This window comes from Rana temporaria, chromosome 5, assembly GCF_905171775.1.
Source record: "Rana temporaria chromosome 5, aRanTem1.1, whole genome shotgun sequence".
In the NCBI taxonomy this organism is placed as follows: domain Eukaryota; kingdom Metazoa; phylum Chordata; class Amphibia; order Anura; family Ranidae; genus Rana; species Rana temporaria.
Window position 1 is genome coordinate 387,567,969 of NC_053493.1, and position 15,170 is coordinate 387,583,138.

Sequence of the window (15,170 nt, forward strand, 5' to 3'; positions counted from 1 at the left end):
CACCGGAGGAGGGCAACAAGCACCGCTGCGGGGGCTTCAATCTCAGGCAAGTACTTCATAATGAGTTGGTATGCTATGCATACTAGCTCATTATGCCTTTGTCTTGCAGGGTGTTTAACCACTTAAGGACCGCCTCCTGCACATATACGTCGGCAGAATGGCACGGCTGGGCACATGTACGTCCTGTACTAGTACCCGGCCGTGGGTCGCGTGCGCGCGCCCCGGTCCGAAGCTGCGGGACTCGTGGACCCGATCGCCGCTGGAGTCCCGCGATCGCTCCCCAAAGCTGAAGAACGGGGGAGAGCCGCGTATAAACACGGCTTCCCCGTTCTTCACTGTGGCAGCAGCATCGATCGTGTCATCCCTTTTATAGGGGGACACAATCGATGACGTCACACCTACAGCCACACCCCCCTACAGTTGTAAACACACTTCAGGTCACACATAACCCCATTAGCGCCCCCTGTGGTTAACTCCCAAACTGCAATTGTCATTTTCACAATAAACAATGCATTTTAAAGGCATTTTTTGCTGTGAAAATGACAATGGTCCCAAAAATGTGTCAAAATTGTCCGAAGTGTCCGCCATAATGTCGCAGTCATGAAAAAATAAAAAAAAAAAATAAAAAATCGCTGTTCGCCGCCATTAGTAGTAAAAAAATAAAAATGCAATAAAACTATCCCCTATTTTGTAAACACTATAAATTTTGCGCAAACCAACCAATAAACGCTTATTGCGTTTTTTTTTTTACCAAAAATAGGTAGAAGAATACGTATCAGCCTAAACTGAGGGAAAAAAATATACTTTTGGGGGATATTTATTATATCAAAAAAGTAAAAAATAGTTTTTTTCAAAATTGTCGCTCTATATTTGTTTATAGCGCAGAAAATAAAAACCACAGGAGGTGATCAAATACCACCGAAAGAAAGCTCTATTTGTGGGGAAAAAAGGACGCCAATTTTGTTTGGGAGCCACGTCGCACGACCGCGCAATTGTCAGTTAAAGCGACGCAGTGCCGAATCGCAAAAAGGGGCAAGGTCCTTTAGCTGCATTTTGGTCCGGGTCTTAAGTTGTTAAAAAGGGTTTACTTCCTCTTTAAAAGTGTAATTTCTGTCTGCCGATTTGTTCCTCTGCTATCAAGATGAATCACTTCTGACAAGTTTTCCTGACACCAAGAGACAAAGGTGAGAAGGGAGGGCCTTACATAGGCTGTGATTGACAGCCCCAGCTCTGTTGCTGTGTGAAGGGGGCACCTTCAATCAGCCATCACACCTCTTCCTCACTGAGCTCTGTAGAGCAACTTCAGCCCTCCACCCCCTTTTTTCCGACAGCAGCTGTACTGATGTTGCTTACTGCTGCAAAGACCACCTATGTAACCCCCCCCTTTAGATTGCAAAGCACATAAGCACGTGGACACAAGTGAGGTCTATGAGGTCGTAAAGATGCGGGGATCCCCCACTAAACAAGCAAACACTGGTGACATATACTGCTCATGTGCTTCTGGGGTGGCACCATCCATCCCGTACAACACCCATTCAGTATCTGATGCCTCGTACACGCAATCAGTTTTTCAGACGGGAAAACTGAGGAGAGCTTTTGGAGGAATCCCGGCCGTGTGTATGCTCCTTGCAGCTTTTCTGACGGAAAAACTGGCGGAAAAAAAAGAGCAGGCTCTTTTTTCCCCGTCAGGAAAATATCCTAGCGGGAAAACCGTTTGTCTGTATGCTTTTCTGAACGGGGAAAAATAGTATGTAATAGTAAATCAGAATCAAGTATGAGACGGGAGCGCTCATTCTGGTAAAACTAGCATTCGTAATGGAGATAGCACATTCGTCACGCTGTAACAGACTGAAAAGCACGAGGCTGAAAAACGCGAATCGTCTCTCACCAAAAACATTTACTAACAGAAGGATCAGCAAAAGCAGCCCAAAGGGTGGTGTCTTTGGAATTGAACTTCCCCTTTATAGTGCCGTTGTACGTCACAGCGCTTTGGACGAGCGGAATTTGGTCTGACCGTGTCTACGCAAGACAAGCTTGGCCGGAATTTGGCAGTTTTCCTATGGGAAAAACTGCGATGGAGCATACACACTGCCGAGATTCCCGGCCAAAGCTCTATTCCAGTTTTCCTGTCAGGAAGCCGGCCGTGTGTAGGGGAAAGACTGACCAAGCAGGTCCTCAGCTTTCCCCTCTGGATTTACGATGGGAACTTTTCCCGTCGGAAATCCCACACGTGTGTACGGGACATAATACATTACTCTTCACACTACAAACCAGATGCTCACATTGAAAGCTTGATTTCAACTTCAGTTAATATGGCAAATAAGTCCGGTATTTCGCTTACTTACAATGAACATTTAGAATTTATAACCATAGACGGTTTTCTTCTCATAATTTTTTTATGACATATTTTTTTATTAGTACCAATATTAGCAAGAAGCAAAAGCATACAAATGTACAGTTTTCAACATATTGCTTATCCTTGTGTTATTTACCTGGTTGGAGTCCTCGTTGGGAGTATTTTCATACTCATAGTCCACCGTGTCATCTAGGGTATCCGGTCCAGGATGGCTCCAGCTGTCCCCACCATCTGAAATAATGTCCTCATCATCATGTAATGACCTGTTCCAGTCCTTGGGTTCACTCTCCGTATCGTATTTATCATCCTGATCAATGTCAAGCTGATCTAGAGCCGCTTGTTCCTGCATTTCCCCTAAACAAACCTTGATTTCCTCAGAATTCATTTTAGACTTGAGCATAAGAAGATCAAGGTCCTCTTCGTGCAGCTGGCCATATTCCTGGAAATACTCCACTAGAATCTCTTTGCCTGCCTTTGTGGCCGACACCATTTTGATGAACCTTTTTCGTTCTTCTAAAGAGCGTTCATAATTTTTGCGGTATTGCTCCATCCATCTTAAACTGCCAGTTCGGAGAACACAGCGGTGATCCTTAAACCATTTTACAATTTCCGTCCTAACGAGCCCAGTCTGTGCTGCTAGTTGGTCGTACTCCTGTGGAGACGGCCACTGGGTTCTCGCAAAGGTACTTTTTAAGAGATGGAGCTGCTCCTGTCTTGATTTGATTTGTGGGGAAGAGCCCCCAGAATGCGTCGTTGCCCCGTTGATAAATCCATCGTTTTCAGAGCCCATAGAGTCTAAAACTTCTTGCTCCACGGAATCTTTCATCTTTCTTCTATCGGAGAACCACAAATCGATGTCTCTTCTGGACATTTTTACCTCCGATCGCAAGCAAGTAATTTCCGCTTGTGTGGGATATGGGTTTTTCACAAAACTATTTTCAAGACATTGAATTTGATCCTCTGTCGTCAGTGCATTCTTTTGGCTCAAACCCCTGTAATGATAAGGGCGACGGGTCCGGCCAGACAGCTGGTCTTTGATTAAGGTTTCACTGGTGATATTAACAAGACCTCTCTGACTTCTATACCTGTGGTCGCTAAACCATTTCTTAATTTCACCTCTGGCCAAGCCAGTAGCATCTATTAACCTGTAAACTTCGGCATCATCAGGGAACTGGCTCACCACAAAACTAGCTTTCAAAAGCCCTATCTGTTCATGGGTCTTTTTGCGCTCATTTCTTGAGGACACAGAATGTGACCTGTGAGTAGATGGAGAGGGAACCTGTCCGGTACTCTGACGCTTTGGCTCAGGAGCCTCTTGGGGGCTCTGCATGGTGCGTTTCTGGGTTTGACTTGGAGTAGTGCCAATACTAACAGGGACTGAAGGAAGCGTAACCACAGGAGCATTTGTTACTTGAGTGAAAACTAGACCGGGCTGACCGATGAATTGACACGGTACTGCAGTCTGGATAATCGGCTGTGCAATTTTAGCCGTAGTAGTTAAGGGGGCTGGTAATACTGTGAAGGTCTGGGGAACAGACTGAATAGTCCCATTGAACATTTTCTTTCTGGCCTCCTCTACCTCTTCCGGGGACCAACTTATACCATGCTTTAATCTCTGGGTAGCAAACCAGATTCTAATTTGCTCTTCAGGGTGTTTTGAAGCCGCAGTCAACCATGACAGCTCTGCCTGTGTTGGGTAAGGAAATTTGTTAAATGAACTGATCAAAGTTACATTAGTGTCAAGCGCCGAGTTATATTTGTTGCTGTTCAGGGGCACCGCAACTTTTGGAAGAAGGTGGATGTTGGGTGGAAGTTGAACAGATGGCATGACGTGAGTTAGACCATCCCCAGAAATGCCGTTCATTTCCGGGAGAGATGCACTGATGCCAAATTTAAAGTCAAGCAAAGATTCCACATTCCTCCTTGATGTCCTCCTTCCATCCAATCGGCTTTTTCCAAGCTTCATAATGGGCATTTTAGGAATTGATATGCCTGACGCATTATCATCAGTCTCAGTGTTGTCGTGGGTGCTAGAATCACCACCACCACCACCCTCGATGGATTGTTCCAAGATAGTCTGATTATTGCGCTTCATGAGTTTTAATTTGAAGTTGCTCTCTCCGGGGTGATTCTTTGAATTGTGCTCGGATAGAGAATCATATTTTTTTGTTGTGAAATTACATTCAGCACAAACATAGAGAGGATTAAGAATGACGTTTGGGTGTTGCATATCTACATGTTCAGTAAATTCATTAAGGTTCTGCGTTACGTATGGACAATACTTGCACTCGTAACCACCCTGAAGCCTTTTGGATTGATTTTCAGGAGGCTTACTTTCCACCGCTTCATTGTTCTCAGCAGCCTTTTCCTTGTCCCCAGCCCAGTCTTTCTCGATTTCAGGACTGGGTGTATTGGCATTACTTATAATGTCCATATCCTGATCATCTTGGTCTACAAGCTCAGAAGCCCGGACCATGCATGGTGTTGTAGACTTTCTCTTGCTAGCCATGCTGCTCCTTAACTACTTCTTCAGTAGGAGGTTGAACAAATAAAATAACTTTAATACGTTTATAATCCACAGATCATCCAGTATGAATTGTATTGTACTTCCCGAATCTGCATAGGTTTGGAATTTGTTATGCCTGTGGAAAAAAAATAGAATACATTAGTATTTAGCTTTCAGTACAGCTATCAGCCAAATGATATTTGTATTCTTTCATCTATCATCTTAAAAGAGTCAGTTCACACGAGTGTGTGGCTTTCAAACCTGCCTGCCTTGCTCTTGCACAATTGAACATTTTTTTGGGGATAAAGTAGACACCGGTAGTTGCCAACACAGGGCCTCAACAGCAGTCCCCAACTAAGGGGCCTTAACTGCAGTCCCCAACATCCCAAGGGGGGGGGGTGTAAAATATTCAATTTAATGACAAGTTACATTAAACTGCTCAAGCTCACATCCATTATAGCTCCTTTATAAATTAATTCTCCCACTACTGGGCCTTAGGGCTGTACTATAAAGACAGAAGCTGCAGATTAGGCAACATTAGAGTACAGAATGGCTAACACCCATCAAGTGTAAGGCTTTGGGCTCCAAAAGGTGGGACTCAACAAAGCTGGGGACAGCTGCAGGTTGGAGCCCTCAAGACAAAGCCGGATTCACACCTATGCAGTTTTAGCACCCCATTGAAAACGGCTGCTGTGACGAAACACGTATGGGTGCGATACTCTGACGTCACCACGCTCAGCAGAGGACGGGCTTCTGTATCTTCCCGGCCGGCTCACTTTTCATGCAAATTTTAATCTTTTGATGTAAGTGTTCTATTTTTGTATAATATAATAACACTTAATTACGGTAATAAACTATGGTCTGTGCTCCTTCCTCCCCTGGATTCACTGCATTGGCTGCACGGACCTTGTGATCGAGCACATTCAAATCATAGTGATCTCCATTCCTGATGTCAACCTGGTTCCTGTTGTGATCCTACCAATTCCACGTGCAAACCAAAGGCCGCGGCTGGGTTACAGCCGACCGCGAGTTTTGGCTTGCCTCTGGTAAGCAGACATCTATATTACGATGGTGGGCACCTTCCGTTTTTTTTATTTTTACTGGGTGAAGCTCATTCTACTGTCATCCATTGATCATCTTAATTGCATTGGACATTTGGTTCATTATTATTTTTTTGTGGCGATATCAATTATTTGTAAGTATAACAGGTTTTTTTTGTTTTTGTAAACATTTTTCTTTAGTGTCGCTTTAATTCTTTATTGGTGCAGCTTTTATATTTTTATACAGTTTTAGTGCTTTTTTCAGATTTGCACTACAGTCCATTTAACATGGTTCTGCAGTGCAAATCTGCAAAATGCACTAAAAATGCATAGGTGTGAATCCAGCCTAAGAGACACTACTGGGCGTTTTGGTTCCCTAGACACTACTTATAGATATGACTTTTGGGTAGACTGACCATTTACCAATTTCTAAGGGAGAAGTGTTACAGCCCAACTAATCTTTTATCACTTCCATCAGCTCCCACAGTTACAACCGTTTGTACCACTTGCCCCCACCCTATTAGATTGTAAGCTCTTATGAGCAAGGCCCTCTTGTATTTTTATTGTATTGGAACTGTACTGTCTCCCTTTTATATTGTGAAGCACCATGTAAACTGTTGGCGCTACATAAATCCTGTATAATAATTATAATTCCTCACTCCCAGGGCTCTCTTCTGCTAACAGGATGGAGGCAGACCCTTTGCATCCTTGTGTACAATACAGGTCCACTGGCCCTGCATTGCATGTGATTATATCTGAGCGCTGCATCGTGCGGCAGGAAGACTACGGAGGTGAGGAATAAATATTTCACCTTATTCCCAACTTTGGCTAAACAAAATGAGCATCAAACGCCAGAAGATTAAAGCTATTTAAAAAAAAAAAAAAAAAAAAAAGACACCTTTACAAACATGTTATACTTACCTGCCCTGTGCAAGGGTTTTGCACAGAGCAGCACCGATCTTCCTCTTCTGGGGTGTTCGGCAGTGATCCTGGCCCCTCCTCTTTATCGGGTGCCCCCACGAAGAGCTGCATCCTGGCCCCCCCCAGCCACCCCCCTTTTCTTACCTGAACCCATTTGTTCCAGCCACTGTCTCTTTCCTCATTGGATAGACTGCAGAAGCAGAAGCCATTGGCTCCTACTGCTGTAAATGAAATCCAGTGACGCAGGTGGCGGGGGCCTAGTCCTGCTGTCTTTGCCACAGTTTGGAGACCACTGCTCTACATTATGCAACTGCTGCAGGATCAGCAGTAAAGAGATGGTGGATGGTGCACCCCTCTTTTAGATTACTATAGTTTGTCCCGATACCAGTATCGGTACCGATACCGAGTATTTGCGGGAGTACTTGTACTCCCCGCAAATGCCCCCAATGCCTGAATAGAATACTTGCCCCCCCGCATACCACAAAGCTGCCGTTGCCGCGTTAATCAGCGTGCGGGGAACATTACAGGCAGCTTTTAAATAGCTGTATTACCTGCCGCGCCGTGTATAGACACTCCCCCTTGCTCGGGATTGGACAGAACCGTCCAATCCCGAGCAAGGGGGAGTGTCTATACACGGCGCGGCAAGGAATGGACTGCTATTCAAACGAAAGTTGCCTGTAATGTTCCCCGCACGCTGATTAATGCGGCAGCGGCGGCGGCATCATCTACTAGGTATGGGGGACATGGCTGCAATATATGGGGGGACATGGCTGGATATATGTGGGGGGACACGGCTGGATATATGTGGGGGGACACGGCTGGATATATGTGGGGGGACACATTTAAAAAAAAAAGTATCGGTATTCGGTATCGGCGAGTACATGAAAAAAAGTATCGGTACTTGTACTCGGTCCTAAAAAAGTGGTATCGGGACAACCCTAGTTTGCAGGCACAAGTCCACATTTATTATATTTTGGGAAATGCCTAAAATATGCCTTGAATTAAGAATTGTTCTGCCCCACACAAGACCGGCATCTCTACTCCTGCGCTGAAAGCTCGTTACATATTGTAGCCGCATTTATCCTCATCAGAATAAGGAATGGGTTTGGTGCAGTGTGTACGCAATTGTAGGTCTGAGTTATAAATACACGACAGATGGCACTGCGACACCATACTTGGGACCAACATCTGGATTCCTGACACCCACTGAAAACGTGTTATTCGTGGCTGACGGATTGCGGTAGAAAAACTCTCTCTAAAATCTTTCAGCGTTTCCAACACACTAGAGAGCTACAACTTTTAAACATCCAAGGACATCCTTTAACATAAAAATATTTTTCTTCTAATCTAATACGGCTATAGATCACTGCAGTAAATTAGCAGAGTCTGTAGAGGGCTGCAGTCTATGGCCAGTATGGGTATAGAGGTTAGAGTCTTCTTCAAAGGGTAGTCTTTTTTTTATGTAAAGAATCCAAGTGGTAGTAATCCGCACTTTTTTTTAACCCTGAAAGACAACGGCATAATTTGCATACTAGCACATTAAAGCCCTGTACACACGATCTGAAAATCGGATGACAGATCGACTGTTTTCGCTCATTAGTCAAGTTAAGTTAAGTAGAAATTGAATAGGTTACTAAAATTCAAGTCACGAAAATTCTCGTACGACAGAAAAAAAAAAATCAGTAGTGATGTCATGTGTTGTAATGTATTTTTGGACATCAACTGTACTGAATAAATGAAAATCGTACGATCTGACATCATACGAGGAAAATTTTCGCACTTCTCCAATCTAATAATAAATCGGATGAACTGTCGTGATTGGCTCTGGAAAGCTCTGTACCAACGATATGATTATCGTAGATCGCGTCAAAAGCGTTATTTTTCGTCCGATTTTTGGATCGGGTGTACGGGTCATTACCTTAGACTGAAGCCCTCCAGCAGCGCACTATCACTGCTTACAGTGCTTCCATCTTCACCCGGTCTTCCCTCCAGGTTCAAGTGCGTCAGCCTTCCGATTTGCTGAGCCATGATGTCATTCCAGCATGCGCATGGGAGTCGAGCCACGGCACAAAGCTCTAAAAAAGGATGGCACGGGTATGCCAGCATGGACTATAACCACATAGAGGCATGCCTGGGCCACTACATAATTCTAGGTAGGATTAAGAAAAGGAGGTGGTTCATATGCTGCATTTCATTTCCAGTAAAAATACATGAATTGTTCCGAGTCCGGTCTGAAGTTATTCAAGGGGTGCATGTGGGTTCTGGTGTATCAAAAGCACCTGGATCTGTAAATGCACTACAGGGTATGAAGTAACACTGCTGCAAAAAAGGTTAAGTCGGCAAGTCGAAGAGCATAGTTGCTATGGGTTACCAAGGAAGCTACAAGCAACCAATCGCTAAGTGCGGTAACTGGTAAGGTGACGGGTCTTCCTGTGACAAGGGGTCGATGACTGGCTCTCTCCTCATCGGTTGATTTCCAATAGCAACCGGAAATCTATGGACTAGTCACGAAGTACGGAAAGGAAAGAATTAAAAAGCATGCATAAGATCCACGCTAGGTGCTCAGCGGGACCCCATTCTGTAACTGGGAGTGAGGTAACAAAGGTAGTACACTGGCCCGGTGGAGAGGGCGCAGGCTCCGCACGTCCCTTGTAAAGAAACACACAAATTTCAGTGTGTAGTGACAAGGAACAAGTCACTTTTCAGAGGAACTCTGCACTTTATTTGCTGTACACAATTTTACATGATTAGATAGGGGATCAAATATTTCACTCATTAAAATGCAAATCAATTTAGAACTCTTCTGAAATGTGTTTTTCTGGATATTTTTGTTGTTATTCTGTCACTCAATGCTAAAATAAACCTCCCATTAAAATTATAGACTAATCATTTTTTTCAGTGGGCAAACATACAAAATCAGCAGGGGATCAAATACCCCCCCCCCCCTCACTGCAAGCCTTATGTCTACGGCATTGGAAGTATGACATGCTCCCCCCTAACAGGCAGCCATCTAGTATGCTTAGCTTCAGCCCCAAGCCCCAGCTTTTGCTGCACAAATGCGCCACTTAGTCCATCCATTTCTACTCTAAATGGCTGGGCCCATTAGTCCCTATGGAGCTGCCATAGGAACTAATGGGCTAGGAGGACATGGACAGGCCTTTCTGCATAGACTGTGCATTACTGGGCAGGGCTGCACAGTACAGAACATGGAAACTGCGATAAATACAAGTATTTTGTTAGGTGGCTGCCACTCAGAGGAATACAGCAATACAGTAAAGGGCAAATTTAAATAGCCTTGTGCACGTCATAAAACGGCAAGCCTTGAATGAGAGGATAAAAAAAATGCCAGCATCTAGGCTGATAAGCTGACTAAATGTCTTGAACAGACGTTTTGACATAGGACCCATTCATATCAGCAGGCACACTTTATGCGCCCTTGTAGGGACAGTGTTTTTTTATAGCTTTGTTGAAAGATGAGAAAATGACATTACATTCAACTCTACATCCCACACTGCATTTCACAGCTACATGCTGCACAAAAATTGCAAGCGCACACCACTGCAGGGCATTGTGTGAACTGAAATATTAAATCGGAGCTCCGCCCTAAAGTGGAACTCACGCTGATCGGAAACCCTCCCCCCCTCCGGTGTCACATTTGACACCTTTCAGGGGGAGGGGGGTGCAGATACCTGTCTAAAGATAGGTATTTGCACCCACTTCTGGCCACACAGTTTGGGGTAAACTGCGGGCAGAACGTGTCCTCCCCCAGTTGTGCTCTGGGAACACTCGGCTCTCAGAGCACAGCGGGAGCCAATCAGCGGCGCAACTCGCGCATGCGCCGTAGGGAACTGGGTAGTGAAGCCGGAGCACTTCACTTCCTGGTTCCCTCACCGAGGATGGCGGGGGGAGCAGCAGAGCGACGAGCGATCGCTCGTCCTCTGCTACGGACGGCGCTGGACTCCAGGACAGCAAGTGTCCTAATATTAAAAGTCAGCAGCTGCAGTATTTGTAGCTGCTGGCTTTTAATATTTTTTTTTCATGGCACATCCGCTTTAAAGACACAAGGCAAAGTGCCTGTTTTTTGCTTTAGGGCTGCTGCCCAACATGGCTGGAGCGAACAAGCATTTACTTGCTCCCTTTCAATAAACGCAAAGAGTTTGCGATCTGAACAATTCCTCTTTATAAGTCACAGGATGATTTTAGCTCAGAGTGTTAATGTTTCAGTTGAGCACACAAAATGACTTCTTCCCTCACTGCACAGGCAATGCCGGGAATCTGGTAACATTGGTGTGGCATGGCGTAACACTTCCTCAAACTCGCAAAATGGCTGCCTCCGTTTTTGTGCAATGTGCACACTAACACGACCCCCCACAGGGAGAGGAGTATGGATCTACTCATCCGTACATAGCAGAACTCGGGAGCGGCTAAAGACAGTCACGTAATCGACGCACTAATAAGCCTAGCAGCAGACAAGCTGCGAGCAGAGAATGAGGTCATACTGCAGAAGAGAGCCGCCTGCAATTAACCACCACAGGGCTCAGCCACCAAATGACGCAGACTCCGGGAAAAGGACGCTACCTATGGGGAGAGGAGAGATTTATTTAAAGTAATGCTCTCCCCTTTTCAAGTAAAAAATAAAATAAAAAAAGGATTCAAATGTTATGGTCACTAATAGACCATGGCTGACTCGATTACTGGCGAATACTGGTGAATGCACCACAAATCGATTTTCCGCAGAAGAGGAGACGGGATAATGCATCTCTATGGAGACGGCGTAGGCTACACAAGAGCGGACAGTACAGCTGAGCGAACCGCCCATCAAGCTTTGTTCCTTTTCTGAAATGTGCTCTGGTTTATGGTTTTCTATATAGTTATAGTCAGGAAACAACTCAAGACCATTTCTTAGGATTTAATCACATGCATGCAGTTTTCTTTATATGATCATCCCCTAAATCATGGAGGGGCACCAATGATGACCCAACACATTATGAAATATTAGATTTTCTTTATAAACTCGCAACACTCAGCCCTTTACGACGGCAAGGTCATATTGGCCAATCTTATAAAACAAGTTTTAGTCATTATACTACTTGACCACATGCACTGACTGGGCCTATCTATACTGTAGCATCTATGTATTGCGTTCATGAAGATCCAATTTTTTTTTAATATAGAACATGTTAAACACTAAAACTCTGGGATAACAAACATGGTCCAAATAAAAAGTATTCTTAGGCCTCGTAAACACGATACATTAAACAGAGGACAACGGTCTGATGGAGCGTTTTCATCGGTCAAAACCGATCGTGTGTGGGCCCCATAGGTTATTTAACCATCAGTTAAAAAAAAGCCAACTTGCTTTAAATTTAACCGATGGACGCCTAACCGATAGGTCAAAACCGATCGTTAGTAGGCACGACCATGGGTTAAAAATCCACGCATTCTCAGAATCAAGTGGACACATGCTTGGAAGCATTGAACTTCATTTTTTTCAGCACGTCGTGTTTTACGTCACCGCGTTCTGACACGATCGGTTATTTAACCGATGGTGTTTGGGCGCGACGGACCATCAGTCAGCTTTATCGGTTAACCGATGACAACGGTCCTTCAGACCGTTCTCATCTGATGGACTGACCGTGTGTACAGGGCTTTATTTGAAACTTGGTGTGCTTTGGGGAGAATACTCTCCACTCCATGTCATGGAGATACAAGGCAAGCAAGAGGAAATTTCTACCATAGTTTCATTGAAACATACAAAAGGGAAGCAGAAAAAATAAAAATAAAATAATACCTACCGATGTCCCTATTGGAAGATACAAGAGGTAAGGGAACATTTCTACCAATGTCTACTTTGGAAGATACGAGAGGTAAGATGAAATTTCTACCGATGTCCCTATTGGAAGATACAAGAGGTAAAGCCTCATACCCACGCAGACTTTTCCGTGGATTTTTGTCTTAAGGGCGTTGCACTTGGTATGCATACACACGGCAGGACTTTTTCAGCCAACTTCCACCAAATCACGTGTTTTTTCAGCTCTTTACTGCCACCCTGTGGGCAACTTCTGCTATTGTTGTCGGATCTTTAGCATTGGTTCTGAGAATGCGTGTTTGTACTTTGGACTTTAGTCCGATGGATTTGTGTACACACGATAAGATTAGCCGGCGTAGGAAAGTTTGTCTGTTCTCACAGCAAACATTTGTCCAATGAAAAAGAGAAAATGTTTGTCTGATGGAGCGTACACACGGTCGGATTGTCCGATCAAACAGGTCCGTCGGACATTTGTTGTCAAAAAGTCCTATTGTGTTTATGGGCCTTAAAGTGGTTGTATAGTCCATTTTTGTACTTTGATCTACAGGTAAGCCCATAATGTAGGTAAAACGAATATCTCCTAAACCTTTACGGTCTAGGAGATATTCTTCTTGCAACAAACCACTAAATGCAGCGGCGCATGCGCACAAGGGATTCTCGGCTTAAGGGCCGGCAGACGCCGCACCTTGCCGGGAAAAAGTCTCCCGCACGCATGCGGGAGTGACGACATTGCGGCTCCAGCCACCGACAGCGCTGGAGCCACGATACCCAGAAGAAACGCCAAGGCAACGTGTCTGCTACCTCAGCGTGGACCCGGTGAGTTACCGATGCCTCGTTCTAAGGCACGTATTTCATAATGAGCTAGTATGTGGTGCATACAAGCTCATTATGCCTTTTGCCTTACAGGTGACTAAAAAAATAACTTTTGGGACTATACAACCGCTTTAAGCAAGAGGAAATCTCTACCCATGTCAGCATTGGAAGATACAACATATGGAGGACATCTCTACCAATGTCCCCATTGAACGATGCAAGACGTTTGCAAGAGCAAATCTCTACCAATGTCGGCACTGGAAGACACAAGAGGTAAGAGGAAATATGTAGCGATGTTCCCATTGGAAGACACAAGAGGTAAGAGCAAATCTGTACCGATGTTCCCATTGGAAGACACGAGAGGTAAGAGGAAATCTGTACCGATGTTCCCATTGGAAGATGAGGGATAAGAGGAAATCTGTACCGATGTTCCCATTACAAGATGCAAGAGCAAATCTGTATCAATCACGTCCTCATTGGAAGATACAAGGGGAAAACTGTACGGATGGTCCCATTTGAAGATACAACAGATAATTAAGAGGAAATCTCTACCAATGTCCCCATTGGAAGACATAACTAGTAAGTTAAAGGACATCTGTAAGAAAGTAAGAATTGTAAGCTCTAATGAGCAGGGCTCTCTGATCCCTCTTGTATAGAATTGTATTGTAACTGTACTGTCTGCCCCCATGTTGTAAAGCGCTGCGCAAACTATTGGCGCTATATAAATCCTGTATAATAAGAAATCTCTACCAATGTACATATTGGAAGATCCTTCGCTTTGCTTCTTCTAGCGACAAGTTTTAGATTTCCCATCACTTTGTCCCAGGGACAATAATCTCCAGGACAAATGGAGAGGATGACACTCCCCAGTGGGGGATACAGACAGCAATAAATTCTTGAGAGGTTGTAACCCTTCCTTACTCAATACAAAACAAAGTTCTGGTTAAATATACTGTGACATTGGGGGCGTTTAGCTGATTGATAGATGCATTTTTCCAGTGAGTTCATGGCAGTCCGTTATCAGTTTTAAGGGCATGGCAGCACATTTTTATTAAAAGGAACACAAAGGTTTATACACAGGATTTCCCACACAGGGGTTCTTCTCCAGCAAATACAACAATGAAAAAAATACCAAGCCACCTGGCTTAGCCTTACTCTGCCTCGGTTTGCAGTTCCTTGCTGCCCAGGCCTACTCCTGGGCTTAACAGGATTCCCCAGCCCCCCAGAGTTTGCTCACTGTCCCCCAGCCCCCCTTGGACTTGCTAGGCACCTCGGATCTTCCAGCCTTCCAGCCCCTCTTCTTGTCTCCCAGCCTCTTGTAGCCGTCCTGACCTTCCCAGTCCTTCAGACAAGAAGTCCCCAGGGCAGACTGTTTTGCTGACGGGGTCTGTCTTTCAACAGCAGCCAGCTGCTCACACTCCACCTTCCACTTCCTACAGCTCTCACCAGCCCCTCGTTATATGGGCTGTGTGCACAGGGTTGGGGATCCCGTCCCACCCAAGACTCTTCGGAATCCCCAAACTACAGAGCCCCTTCCGGGGATAGCAAAATCCGGAGAAAGCTGCCAAAGCAGTCTTCTCTCAGAACTTACGCTATGAGGACAGAGCCTCGCTCTGCCACAACACCCTTTTAGCAGACAGGTCATGCTGGTTTTTCAGTTCCACAGCTTTTTGAAGCGGCAAAAGATGCACACAAAGCAGAGAAGTACATTGCAGCAAGCACGTC

At 44.8% G+C, this 15,170-nt stretch overlaps 1 protein-coding gene across 1 annotated transcript in view; it reads right to left on the reverse strand.

The window, feature by feature from the left end:
* Window positions 1-15,170, reverse strand: part of ZHX2 (zinc fingers and homeoboxes 2) — a 77,505-nt gene that overhangs the window by 7,894 nt on the left and 54,441 nt on the right. Inside the window, exon 3 of the mRNA XM_040354906.1 lies at window positions 2,493-4,998. Within this exon, the coding sequence (XP_040210840.1) occupies window positions 2,493-4,865 (2,373 nt within the window). The 5' untranslated portion in view covers window positions 4,866-4,998. The remainder of the gene's footprint in view (window positions 1-2,492; window positions 4,999-15,170) is intronic.